Source organism: Pelophylax lessonae, assembly GCF_965119305.1.
Source record: "Pelophylax lessonae genome assembly, chromosome: 5".
Lineage (NCBI taxonomy): Eukaryota > Metazoa > Chordata > Amphibia > Anura > Ranidae > Pelophylax > Pelophylax lessonae.
The window spans coordinates 234,467,714-234,482,533 of NC_138772.1; the positions used below are offsets into that span (position 1 = coordinate 234,467,714).

At 43.8% G+C, this 14,820-nt stretch overlaps 1 protein-coding gene across 4 annotated transcripts in view; it reads right to left on the reverse strand.

The window, feature by feature from the left end:
• CTNND2 (catenin delta 2) overlaps positions 1-14,820 on the reverse strand; it is a 921,118-nt gene that overhangs the window by 677,857 nt on the left and 228,441 nt on the right. For all 4 annotated transcript variants that reach the window (XM_082258174.1, XM_082258173.1, XM_082258172.1 and 1 more), the window contains exon 5: positions 11,357-11,473. In XM_082258174.1, coding sequence (XP_082114300.1) covers positions 11,357-11,473 — 117 coding nt within the window. The remainder of the gene's footprint in view (positions 1-11,356; positions 11,474-14,820) is intronic.

Genomic DNA, 14,820 nt, shown 5'->3' on the forward strand with positions numbered 1-14,820 from the left:
TCCTACAAGAGCTCTCCCTGGCAATGTGCCAGACCAATCCTGTCATGTCTACTGCATTATCAGGACAGGGAAAAAGTGCTTCAGTTGAAAAGAGAGAAATCTATCATACATTATAATGGTGTCAGGGTTTCTTTCTACCCTGATTTTTAAGCAGAAGTACAGAAGAAAAGGGCTACATTTTAGGATGTCAAGCAGCGACTCCAGCGCCTAAATCTACCATATGCGATGTTGTACCCAAGTCCCTTACAGATTACCACTAGAGGCCAGGCTCACTTCTTTAACACAGCCAGGGAAGCTGCTGACTGGCTGGATGTCAATTAACTGTCACTTTGAGCCAGAAAACAGGAATACGCTGAGACCTAAAAGTTACTTATAGTTCTTTTGCTATTGATGGTTTTCTCCAATGGGGATTTACCCTTTTTTGAGAGACTCTATGTACCTCACTCTTTGCCTCCAGATGTGGACCCACAAGGTGGGTGCTGGTCTACAAGGAACTCTGCCTAGTTGGCATTTACTCAAGTTTTGGTTGTTTTTTGTTTTTGTTACTTAATGCAAAAGACGTATGGTTCTCAGACTTTTTGTGTTTGATTCTAACTTACTCGACTCTACGTTGTATCATTGAGAATTTCAGCTTCACATTATTCCAGAGACATTATGTGCTCTTACATTGCATCCGGAAAGTATTCACAGTGCTTCACTTTTCCACATTTTGCTATGTTACAGCCTTATTCCAGAATTAATTAAATTCAGAATTTTCTTCAAAAATTCTACAAACAATAGCCCATAATGACAACGTGAAAGAAGTTTGTTTGAAATATTTGCAAAATTATTAAAATTTAAAAAAATCACATGAACATACTGTATGTATTCACATCCTTTGCTCAATACTTTGTTGAAGCACCTTTGGCACCAATTACAGCCTTAAGTCTTTTTGAGTATGATGCTACAAGCGTGGCACACCCGTATTTGGGCAGTTTCTCCCATTCTTCTTTGCAGGACCTCTAAGACTCAATCATATTGGAAGGGGAGCGTCGGTGCACAGCCATTTTCAGATCTTAAGGGCCACTTAACCGCTTCCATACAGAGCAGTTAGACACCCTTCCTGCCCAGACCAATTTTCAGCTTTCAGCACTCTCACACTTTGAATGACAATTGCTCAGTCATGCTACACTGTAACCAAACAACATTTTTATCATTTTTTTCACACAAATAGAGCTTTCTTTTGGTGGTATTTGATCACAACTGGGGTTTTTTTTTTTTCGTGATATATGCAAAAAAAGAGCAAAAATTTTGAAAAAAAAAACACTTTTTTTTTAGTTTCAATTATGAAATTTTGCAAAAAATAAATTTTTCTTCATACATTTGGGCCAAAATGTATACTGCTACATGTCTCTGGTAAAATTAACCCAAATTAGTGTATATTATTTAGTCTGTGTGAAAGTTATTGAGTCTAGAAGCTATGGTACCAATTACTGAAAATTGATCACACCAGATGTACTGACTGCCTATCTCCTTTCTTGAGGCCCTGAAATGTCAGGACAGTACAAATACCGACCAAATGACCCCTTTTTGTAAAGTAGACAGTCCAAGGTATTTAGTAAGAGGCATGGTGAGTTTTTTGAAGTTGTAATTTTTTCCCACAATTCTTGGGAAAATGAAGAAAAAAATTTTTTTTTCTTTTTTTTCCCACAAAGTTGTCAATTTATAAGCTATTTCTAACACATAGCATGTACACAGCAAAAATTACACCCAAAAATACATTCTGCTACTCCTTCCGAGTATGGCGATACCACATGTGTGAGACTTTTACACAGCCTGGCCACAAAAAGAGACTCCACGTCCAAGAAGCACATTCAGGCGTTCTAGGAGCATAAATACACATAAAACTTTCTTACTACCTATCACACTTTTCAAGGCCCTAGAGCACCAATACAATGGAAAAGTCCACAAAATGACCCCATTTTGGAAAGCAAACACTCCAACGTATATTCTATGAGGCATTATGGGTCGTTTGAACATATCATTTTTTTCCACAGGTTTTTGGAAAATGTGGGAAAAAAATGAAAACTTTTTTTTTTACACAAAGTTGTCAATTTATAGGATATTCCTAACACATAGCATGTACACAGCAAAAATGACACCCCAAAATACATTCTGCCACTCCTCCTGAGTATGGCAATACCACATGTGTGAGACTTTTTCACAGCCTAGCCATATAGAGGGGCCTAACATCCAAGGAGCATCATCATGCATCCTAGCCACTTGCCTAGGCCTATTTTTGACATTTGGTGTTTACAAGCTAAAATCAGTTGTTTTGCTAGAAAACTGCTTAGAACCCCCAAACATTATATATTTTTTTTTAGCAGAGACCCTAGAGAATAAAATGGAGATTATTGCAATATTTTTTATCACACCGTATTTGCGTAGCGGTCTTCCAAACGCAATTTTTTTGGAAAAAATTCACTTTTTTTAATTAAAAAATAAGAAACCAGTAAAGTTAGCCCAATTTTTTTCCATAATGTGAAAGATAATGTTACGCCGAGTAAATAGATACCCAACATGTCATGTTTCAAAATTGCGCACGCTCACGGAATGGTGACAAACTTTGGTACTTAAAAATCCCCATAGGCGACAATTTAAAAATTTCTACAGGTTGCCATCTTTGAGTTACAGAGGAGGTCTAGGGCTCAAATTATTCCCCTTGCTCTAACGATCGCGGCGATACCTCACATGTGTGGTTTGAACACCGTTTACATATGTGGGCGGGGTTTCTGTATGCATTCGCTTCTGCGCGCGAGCTAACGGGGACAGGGCGCTTTAATTATTTTTTTTTTTTTTGTTACTATTTATTTTATTTATTATTTTTTATTTTTACACCGTTTAAAAAAAAAAAAATTGATCATTTTTATTTCTATTAAAAGAATTGTAAATATTCCTCGTAATAGAAATAGGCACGACAGGACCTCTTTTTTGTGAGATCTGGGGTCAAAAAGTCCTCAGATCTCACAAGTACACTAAAAGATAGAAAAAAAAAAATAAATAATAATTATAATATAAAATGAAAAAAAAAAAAAAAGGACCTTTAAACCGGTTGCTAGGCAACAACATTTTCCGTAGCTCCGGTCCTCCAAGACCATAGAGTCAAGTGAGGGCAAGCTTGCCCTCACTCGACATCCTGTCTGTGAGGATTCGGGACCGGATCGTTTTCCCCGCTGCCGGCGGGTCCGGTAAGCGGGGAAAAGGACCGGAACGCGTCGGGAGGGGGGGGGCGCCTCTTCCGCCATCCCGGAAGGGTGATCCCACGGCGAATCCGCCGCTGGGACCACCCTTATCGGAAAGCCAACCGTCCACCGTTTAAAAAAATACCAGGGTTATGGCAGCTATCTGCTGCCATAACACCGGTATTTAGGTTTAAACGGAGGACGCATATAAACCTTTTTGGACTTGGACATGGTGGCTGTATGAAGGACGACAGGTACTCGGGTACTTTGTTGGGCAGGTGACAGGTACTCTGGTACTGATGAGCAGGTGGCAGGTACTCGGGTAATCCGATAGGCAGGTGACAGGTACTCGGGTACTCTGATGGGCAGGTGACAGGCAGGTGATAGGTACTGATGAGTAGTACTCACTGACTGATAGGTGATAGGTGATACTGTACTGATGGGTACTGATGATCAGTACTGATACGTGATAGGTACTGATGAGTACTGATGAGTAGTGATGGGTACTGATGAGCAGGCGGCAAGTACTTGGGTACTTCAGGCGTCAGGTACTCTGATGAGCAGGTGGAAGGTACTCGGGTACTCTGATGGGTAGGTGACAGGTACTCAGGTACTCTGATGATACAGTACCCGAGTACCTGTCATCAGAGTACCCGAGTACCTGTCATCAGAGTACCCGAGTACCTGTCAGAGTACCCGAGTACCCGTCATCAGAGTACCCGAGTACCTGTCATCAGAGTACCCGAGTACCCGTCACCAGAGTACCCGAGTACCTGTCATCAGAGTACCCGAGTACCTGTCATCAGAGTACCCGAGTACCCGTCATCAGAGTACCCGAGTACATGTCATCAGAGTACCCGAGTACCCGTCAGAGTACCCGAGTACCTGTCATCAGAGTACCCGAGTACCTGTCATCAGAGTATCCGTCATCAGAGTACCTGAGTACCTGTCACCAGAGTACCCGAATACCTGTCACCAGCCCATCAGAGTACCCAAGTACCTGTCATCTGAGTACCTGATGGGCTGATGACAGGTACTCGGGTACTTTGATGGGCTAGTGACAGGTGCTCTTTATTGGGGGGGGGGCAATCAGTGTGTTTAGGGTGCACTGTAGTTGGTAACTAGCTGTTACCACAATCTCTTCCTCACACAGGATCAGTGTGTGAGGAGGAGAACACGGTGACAGCTAGTTACCGTGTTCTCTGTTGACATTTGTGACCGGCTGTGATTGGACACAGCCGGTCACGTGGTAAAGAGCCAATTTCATTGGCTCTTTACCTAGATCGGGGATCGACTCTGTCCGAGGGACGAGCCTCGTCCCCGATCGCTGCTCTGCGCGCCCCCGGGGGCGCGCATTGCAGAGAGAACGAGCGGCTCGTGCTGGAGCCGCTCATGTGATCGGCTGTGATTGACACAGCCGATCACGTGGTAAACAGCCAATTTCTATTGGCTGTTTACCTTGATCAGGGATGGGCTATGTCCGAGGGACGAGCCTCATCCCTGATCGCGCCGCTGCGCGCCGCCGGGGGCGCGCAGTAGCAGCTAGAACGGGCCGACGTCATATGACGCCGGCCCGGATCTAGACAACCACTTTGCCGACGTCATTTTACATGACTCGGTATGGAAGTGGTTAAGGACATTCATAGAGTTGTCCTGTATCCACTCCTTTGTTATCTTGGCTGTGTGCTTAGGGTCATTGTCTTTTTGGAAGATGAACCTTCACCCTAGTCCATACCTCCCAACTTTTGAACTTCAGAATGAGGGACACTAGAGTGAAAAGACCTGCGGCACGCTACGTCGCGATAAATTGTGGGCGTGATCAAGCGCCTAGCAGTGGGAGGAGACGGTTGCATAACTCACAGTGTAGGGGTAAGGAAAGGACAAAATTCCTCCCACATACTAAAGATGGTCAGAGACTGTGGGCATGATACAAGAGACTGTCAGGGACTGCAGGCATGATACAAGAGACTGCAGACATGATACAGGAGATGGTCAGATACTGCAGACATGATACAGGAGATGGTTAGAGACTGCAGACATGGTACAAGAGATGGTCAGAGACTGCAGATATCGTACAAGAGACAGTCAGAGACTACGGACATGGTACAAGAGATGGTCAGACTGCAGGCATGATACAAGGGACTGTCAGACTGCAGGCATGATACAAGGGACTGTCAGACTGTGGGCATGATACAAGGGACTGTCAGACTGCGGGCATGATACAAGGGACTGTTAGACTCCGGGCATGATACAAGGGACTGTCAGGCTGCAGGCATGATACAAGAGACTGTCAGACTGCGGGCATGATACAAGAGACTGTCAGACTGCAGGCATGATACAAGAGACTGTCAGACTGGGGGCATGATACAAGGGACTGTCAGACTGCAGGCATGATACAAGGGGCTGTCAGACTGCGGGCATGATACAAGAGACTGTCAGACTGCGGGCATGATACAAGAGACTGTCAGACTGCGGGCATGTTACAAGGGACTGTTAGACACTGGGCATGATACAAGGGACTGTCAGACTGCAGGCATGATACAAGAGACTGTCAGACTGCGGGCATGATACAGGGGACTGTCAGACTGCGGGCATGATACAGGGGACTGTCAGACTGCAGGCATGATACAAGGGACTGTCAGACTGCGGGCATGATACAAGAGATTGTCAGAGGCTGTGTGCATGATACAATAGATTGTCAGAGACTGTGGGCATGATACAGGGGTTGTTGGAGACTGTGGACATGCTTCAGTAGTATGTGAGAGACTGGTGACATAGTACATGACATATTATAGATAAGTGTTTGTCTCCTAAAACATAAAAAGGCTGTTAAATTCAAATTTTCTTGAAGTTGAAAAGAACATGAATGATCCTTCCAGTGAATATGTGCCAGCAGTGTAAGGGTTACCTGCAATGTACTTTCTCCAATCCTCTGGCAGAAATCCTGGTCAGGCAGTGATGTACCTCCCCCCCTCCCCCCCATGTACAGGAAAACATCACAGCAGGAGGAGGAGGAGGGGCGGCTTCTGTGTACCCTATACACACACTGACTGCAGAGGCAGCCCTGGAGAGATCCGGCTGCAATGCAAAGTGTTGTCCGCGGTGTACGGAAACCAAGACATCTCGCACATGCCGCGGGCATCGCGGGACTTAGCCCTGATTGGCTGGGATCGCTGGACAGGGATCAATTTGCAGGATGGTCCCGGACAATCAGGGACGGTTGGGAGGTATACTAGTCTGAGGTCCAGAGAGCTCTGGAGCGGGTTTTCATTAAGGATGTCTCTGTACATTGCTGCATTGATCTTTACCTCATTCCTGACTAGTCTACCAGTTCCTGCCGCTGACAAGCATCCCCACAGCATGATGCTGCCCCCACCATGCTTCATTGTAGGGATGGTATTGGCCAGGTGATGAGAAGTGACTGGTTTCCTCCAGTCATGACGCTTGCCACTCAGGCAAAAGAGTTCAATCTTTGTTTAATCAGACCAGAAAATGTTGTTTCTGTAGGTCTCAGAGTACTTCAGGTACCTCTTGGCAAACTCCAGGCGGGCTGTCATGTGCCTTTTACTGAGGAGTGGTTTCCGTCTCTAAAATACAGGCCTGATTAGTGGAGTGCTGCAGAGATGGTTGTTCTTCTGGAAGGTTCTCCTCTCTCCACAGAGATATGCTGGAGATCTGCCAGAGTGACCATCAGGTTCTTGGTCACCTCCCTGAATAAGGCCCTTCTTCCCCAAGCGCTTGTTTTGGCCAGGCGGCCTGCTCTAGTAAGAGTCCTGGTGGTTCCAAACTTTTTCAATTTATGGATGATGGAGGCCACTCTGCTCATTGGGACCTTCAATGCTGCAGAAATGTTTGTGTACCCTTCCCCAGATCTGTGCCTCGATACAATCCTGTCTCGGAGGTCTACAGATAAATCCTTGGACTTCATGGCTTGGTTTGTGATCTGACATGCACTGTTAACTGTGGGATCTTATATAGACAGGTGTGTGCCTTTCCAAATCATGTGCAATTAACTGAATTTACCACAGGTGGACTCCAATCAAGTTTTAAAAACATCTCAAGGATGATCAGTGGAAAAATGATGTACCTGAGCTCAATTTTGAGTGTCATGGCAAAGGCTCTGAATACTTATGTGCATGTGATTTTTTTCGTTTTCTATTTTTAATAAATTTGCAAAAATGTCACTTTCTTTTTTCACGTTGTCATAATGGGGTATTGTTTATAGAATTTTGAGGCAAATGACAAATTGAATCCATTTTGGCATAAGGCTGTAGCATAACAAAATGTGGAAGAAGTGAAGCGCTGTGAATACTTTCTGCATGCACTGAACATGCTATGGAACGCCAGAGATTGCTCTACTGTACTGTGCAATGGCCCTGCCTTCCTGTCTATACATTGCATAAGATTTTTTTATTGTGTTACAAGACAGACGTTCCCCTAGTTACCTGGAATATTAGGGGATTGCATGATTCCTTGAAGAGGGCAATGGTCAGTACAGTTTTACACAGGTATCATCCAGCTATTATAGGTCTCCAAGAGACACATCTCACCAAAGAGAACCTTGGCTGTATGAGCTACTCCTGGGCACATCAGATATACCACTCATCACACACATCTTACTCTAGGGGGGTTTGTATTCTCATAGAACATATGGCACTGGATCTCCAGGAACTGGCAGTAGCCTCAGACCCTGATGGGTGTTATGTATTTATCTATTGTAAACTGTTTACTTTGACTTGTATACTGGTTGTGATATACAGTGCCTTGAGAAAGTATTTATACCCCTAGAAATTTTCCATATTTTGTCACGTTACAACCAAAAACGTAAATGTATTTTATTTAGTTTTAACGTGATAGTCCTGCCAAATTTAGGCTGGAATAGTTACAGCGGTCCAAGGACAATGGGGGGGGGGGGGCGGCAGGCCTTTCCAAATCGCTAGCTGTATTACTTAGTGGCCCAGCTGCAACGACTGAGCGATTAGAACTCCAGGGAGGGGGTGACTAGTGAGTTGTCAATGGCACTGCACTCTGTGGGGGTGCCGGACTCTCCCGGAGGGTTTAGAAGCTCACCTCTTTCTGAAATCTAACAAATCATACCCCACTTATAGGTTAATGCATAAGATTTGCTGTTTCCAAGGCGAAACAGTTGCAACAAGTGATGGGTTTTTCTACATACAGTCCAATATGGCACAACTATGCCTACCCAGAACTGGTTAAGGTTCAGAGCGCTCTGGGCATCAACCATCTTTGCTACATTTTTAAAAATGGTAGGTTTTGACTTTTGACCAATTGCAGTCACGGTATAGCCTGCAAATATGCATTTTTCTTATATGCGAATGCAGCATGCTTTTAAAGCTCGGCCTTCTTTGGTCTCTCTGTATTTTTTCCAACTCCTATATTTAACATGATGCAACATTCTACTTCCAGCAAGGGTTCCATCTCTATAGGTTATGCAATGCTGTTGGAGGACTATCTGGAAAGATTTCCTAACACATCTATGGAGAAATGGGAAAGGGATGTAGGCGTCATCTCAGGGGACCACTGGACTGAGGCATTGGTGTCTGTAGTTACTCCTTGAATGTAACCCAAAGATTGTCACAATTGTAACAATATATATTACGAGTTCATCACCCCCCACTTCAATTGTTTTCCCTGGGGCTACACCCTAATTTATAATATGCTAGTTGTAATAAGGATAATGGGGACCTTTTACATTTTTTGTGGAGGTGCCCAAAAGTTGCATAGGTACTGGACTTATGTGGTACAAACCATTACAAGTACTTATCAACTGTCAATACCTTTGGACCCTAAGGCATGTGTATTGGGCATTCCAGATGACATAATACAGGATGTTTATGTCAGGGAGGTAGTTTCAAGAGCTCTCTTCCAAGCTCGTAAGCTTATCTTGCAGCATTAGATCTCATGGTCTCCCCTACGTCTGAGATGTGGATAACCAAAATGGGTCTAACATAAACATCAGGGTAACCAGTCCCGGTTTGATAAAATATGTGGAAGCTGGCTGGCTGTATTAGGCCTGGCTCCAATGGACTTAGGCCTGGCTGTACTAGACCTGGCTCCAGAGGCACCTTTCACACTGCTCTGTAGCGAAATTTGTGCTGTGTTTCAGATGCGTTTCCCCTGCATTTATGGTGCGTTTTTTCATTTCTATTAATTTCAATAGGAAGCTGCTTTTTTGGTGTGTTTTTTAAAACTGCACCAAAGATGCAGTATTAAGGACTGCACTGCACCCACAGCGCAGTGGTGTGAACAGTCCCAAAAAACATTTTTCCTGTGTTTTTCTTGCAAGGCAAAAACACAGGAAAAAGTAATCAGTGTGAAAGGGCCAGGAATGTGCCTTGTTAGGTATTGTGGGGTTAGGATGAATAGGGAGCACTACTATATGGTGTTTCTTCTATGAGCATTTATATAGTGGGTTGTTGACATGACACGCACACTGTGACTTAATGTGTACGTTTAGAAATTTTGTCAGTTTAAGTGAGCATTGTTTTACAAATATTCTGCTGCAAAGTAGTGTGATATCTATTCGGAATGTGGCTTGACTGTGTATTGTTCGTTGGTTATCAATAAACTCTTTTTTCTGAATAAAAAAAACAACTTTTTATTAAAAACCAAAAGGTTACACTCACATAGGCAGAAATAGTGTCAGCATGTCATTAATCCCACAAAACACTATGAACTCACACATCAGTGCCACAAGACATCTCCGTATATTCAGCAGAGAGACATCCCAATTTATTCAGCAAAGAGGCAATCTCATATATTCAGCAGAGACAGCTCAATCCATCAAAGAGACATCCCAATCCATCAAAGAGACATCCAAATCCAACAAACAGACACCCCCATATATCAAGCAAAGAGACATCCCAGTTACTCCTCATCCCTTGACCCCTCACCTGTGGAGGAGCTGTGCAGCTGTACACCAGGTTTATTGAAATAAAAAGTCAATTCACAGCCCCTCTTCCTTGCATCCCTGCCCCCTTCACAGCCCCCTTCTTGCACTCCAGCCCCCCCCCCTCCTTGCACCTCCATCCTCTTCACAGACGTTCATTTCTTGCACCCCAGTCCTCTTTACAGCCTCCTACCTTGCACTCCAGTCCCCTTTACAGCTTCCTTCTTCCTTACACCTCTGTCCCTTTCACAACGCTCCCTTCCTTGCACCTTAGTTCCCTTCACAGCTCCCCTCCTTGAACCCCAGTTTCTTTCACAGCCCCCCTTCTTTGCACCCCAGTCCCCTTCACAGCCCCCCCTTCCTTGCACCCGATTCCTCTTCACAGCCCCCAGTTGTACCCCAGTCCCCTTCCTTGCACTCCAGTCCCCTTTACATCCCCCATGTTTGCACCTCTGTCTCCTTTACAGCCACCCTTCCTTGCACCTCCATGCCCTTCACGGTCCCCCCCTTCCTTGCACCTTTCTCTCCTTCACAGCCCCACCTTCCATGCACCTCATAACCTTTAAAGCCCAACTTCCTTGCACCTCTGTCCCCTTCACAGCCCCCACTTCTTTGCACCTCTGTCCCTTTCACAACCCCCTTTCCTTGCACCCAAGTCCCCTTTATGTGAATGCCCCCTCCCTTCACATTACATTTCTCCCTGCCAATCACAACCTTCCTTTAACCTCACTAATCCTTCCTTACACAGCAGGTAGTAGTGAAAACATAAAAAGTTGGCCACTCCAGCCCTATGTCCGGACATGCTGTGTCTACTCCCTGTTACCTGCTGTGTAAGACTGAATGTGGCAGAGGCAGAGGCAGTGGTGGCAGGGAGGGGGGGAAGGAAGGATGATACAACCCAGGCTGCTATGTGGCGGAGCCACGGTCCAAATAGGACTGTCATTCACAGACTGCGGTCTGCCATTAGGCACAGCCAGCAGAAACGTGTGCATGTGTGAAGTCTAGGAGAGGAGCCTCTAATGGGACCCCCGAGCAGTGCCTGAATGTCAGTCCGCCTCTGAGCCTGGGCCCCTCAAGATGCTCGGGCCCCGTACATGTGTATGGGCTGTCCCCCTGATGGCGGCCCTGCTCAGAAGCCCCTGAGGAAGTCATTCAGATGAAACTCATGCAGGTCTGTTGCTTTTTTTATTACAACATGCAAAATGCTTTAAAGAATAAAACTTACTTTCACTTGATGAAAAGTCTTGTGATTCAAGTATGCCTGACTCCTGTAAGGATCTAATGCATGAATCAACAAGTTCTAAACCCGTGGTCAGCTCATCTTCTATGTCTTTCTGTCCTTCTGTAAAAGAAAAAAAGTTAGTAACATTTTATTTTTTATTGATAAACAGTTACACGTTCAAATTTTTACATTTAAAAAAGTAGGAAAGCATTATAGCCCGTGAGGTTTGTATTGTTTTCTGTGTCACCCTGATAAGTGTTTCCTATTCTTCTTTTCCTTGTCACTAGGAGAGAAAGTAAGGGGAAATCTTTATAGTGGGTACATAGTGGACAGTAAGAACCTGACAGACATTGTAAACCTTTCCTTCTGTATTAAAGTGCTTTTATTACTATCTCTGTCCCTAAAAGTGAATATTTTCCACTTGCTGTTTGGAGAAATCTTCCCAAGTAAGAACAACCCAAAAAGTGACAAAAATCTTACAAAGATTCTAACTCTTTCTCATTCTATACAAGAAGTTCTGAATGAAATTCTGCTTTAAAAGGAACTGGATACTTTTCAACTAAACCTTGGCTGCTTATTATATTTTGGATAGACACCTTGAAAGGCTTGGGAAGAAATACATGCGATACACAAAGCCTCCCAGGTAGCTGGGAATGTGACCAGAAAGTGTGTGTGTGACCAATCAAGTAGATGTGGCTTCATAGTGTATGGCTTGTAGTGTTACAACTTTATCCCTATTTTACAAGTACCATAAGCCAAATCATTGTTGCCAGTGGGATAAAAAAAAAAAAAAAAACACACCATATTGTTTTTGTTGTTAGCACGGATCGGGGGGGGGGGGGGAATAGTTTTGTAAGTGGGATCAAATAAACTCTACAGTATATTTTTGGTATCCTTAGTAGAAAAAGAGGCCCCACTGGTGTCACTGGGTGCAAGATAAGTTCCAAATCATTGGTATCAGTGGGATAAAATAAGCCCTGTATTGTTGATGGTGGGAAGAAAAGAAGCCCCGTCACTGGTGTCAGGGTGAGGAAAATAAGCCCTACATCTTTGGTGTCAGAGGAGGTAAGAATAAGCATTGGAGTTCAATGGGTACTTATATGAACTCATTCTACCGTGATACCTCACTGCCTCTTTGCTGAAATCCCTAACTACATTTTTTACTACCAATCTGTTCAGAAGAATAGCAGTCAAGTTTGGCCATTGTATAATTATACTGCTGCTTTAACCACTTTAGGACCGGAGGATTTTCCTGCTTTACGTCCAGGCCACTTTTTGTGATTCGGCACTGTGCGTCTTTAACTGACAATTGCGCTGTCATGCAATGCCGTACCCAAACAAAATTTACGTCCTTTTTTTCCCCACAAACAGAGCTTTCTTTTGGTGGTATTTGATCATCTCTGCGCTTTTCATTTTTTGCGATATTAATAAAAAAAGAGCCACAATTTTGAAAAAATAACAATATTTTTCTACTTTGACAGTTAAAAAATATCCAATATATTCAATTTTTGTCATATATTTAGGCCAAAATGTATTTAGCTACATGTCTTTGACAAAAAATTCTCAATGAGCGTATTTTTAACCGCTTTAAGACCGGAATATTTTACCCCATTCCTGACCAGGCCATATTTTGCGATTCGGTACTGCGTTATTTTAACAGACAATTGCGCGGTCTTGCAATGCTGTACCCAAATTAAATTTATGTCCCTTTTTCTACACAAATAGAGCTTTCTTTTGGTGGTATTTGATCACCTGTGTGATTTTTACTTTTTGCGCTATAAACAAAAAAATTGCGACAATTTTGAAAAAATGACAATATTTTTCAAATTTTTTTAAATTAAATCCCCCCCCCAAAAAAAAAATGTAAAGATCAAAATGTTTTAACACTTTAGGCCAATATGTTTTCTGCTACATATGTTTGGTAGAAAAAAAATAGCAATAAGTGTATTTTGATTGGTTTGCGCAAAAGTTATCGCAGCTACTAACTACGGGAAATTTATGTCATTTTTATTGTTTTTTTTTAACTAGTAATTGCGGCGATCTGGTGGCGATCTGCGATTTTTTTTGCGGGACTGCGACATTGCGGCGGACAGATCGGACCCCTAACTGACATTTTTGACACTTTTGGGGGTACCAGTGACATTACTACAGTAATCAGTGCTATAAATATGCGCCGCCCACAAGGGGAGGAGTCGAGCGACGTAGGTCTACGTCGCTGGACGATAACGAGCCACTTTGCCGCAGTACGCTCAATGTGAGCGGTCGACAAGTGGTTAAAAATGGCTAGCTAGATAGATAGATAGATAGATAGATAGATAGATAGATAGATAGATAGATAGATAGATAGATAGATAGATACTGTATCTCACAAAAGTGAGTACACCCCTCACATTTTTGTAAATATTTTATTATATCTTTTCATTAGACAACACTGAAGAAATGGAAATGATACTTTGCTACAATGTAAAGTAGTGAGTGTACAGCTTGTATAACAGTGTAAATTTGCTGTCTCCTGAAAATAATTCAACATACAGCCATTAATGTCAAAACCGCTGGCAACAAAAGTGAGTGCACCCCTCAGCGAAAATGTACAAATTGGGCCCAAAGTGTCAATATTTTGTGTGGCCACCATTATTTTCCAGCACTGCCTTAACCCTCTTGGGCATGGAGTTCACCAGAGCTTCACAGGTTGCCACTGGAGTCCTCTTCCACTCCTCCATGGCGACATCACGGTGGTGGATGTTAGAGACCTTGTGGTCCTCCACCTTCCATTTGAGGATGCCTCACAGATGCTCAATAGGGTTTAGGTCTGGAGACATGCTTGGCCAGTCCATCACCTTTACCCTCAGCTTCTTTAGCAAGGCAGTGGTCCTCTTGGAGGTGTGTTTGGGGTCGTTATGTTGTAATACTGCCCTGCGGCCCAGTCTCTGAAGGGAGGGGATCATGCTCCACTTCAGTATGTTACAGTACATGTTGGCATTGATGATTCCTTCAATGAACTGTAGCTCCCCAGTGTTGGCAGCACTCATGCAGCCCCAGACCATGACACACCCACCACCATGCTTGACTGTAGGCAAGACACACTTATCTTTGTAAATCTCACCTAGTTGCCGCCACACACGCTTGACACCATCTGAACCAAAAATGTTTATCTTGGTCTCTTCAGACAACAGGGCATGGTTACAATAATCCATGTCCTTAGTCTGCTTGTCTTCAGCAAACTGTTTGCAGGCTTTCTTGTGCATCATCTTAAGAAGAGGCTTCCATCTGGGATGACAGCCATGCAGACCAATTTGATGCAGTGTGCGGCGTATGGTCTGAACACTGACAGACTGACCCCCCACAGCCTCTGCAGAAATGCTGGCAGCACTCATATGTCTTTTTCCCAAAGACAAACTCTGGATATGACGCTGAGTACGTGCACTCAACCTCTTTGGTCGACCATGGCAAAGCCTGTTCTGAGTGGA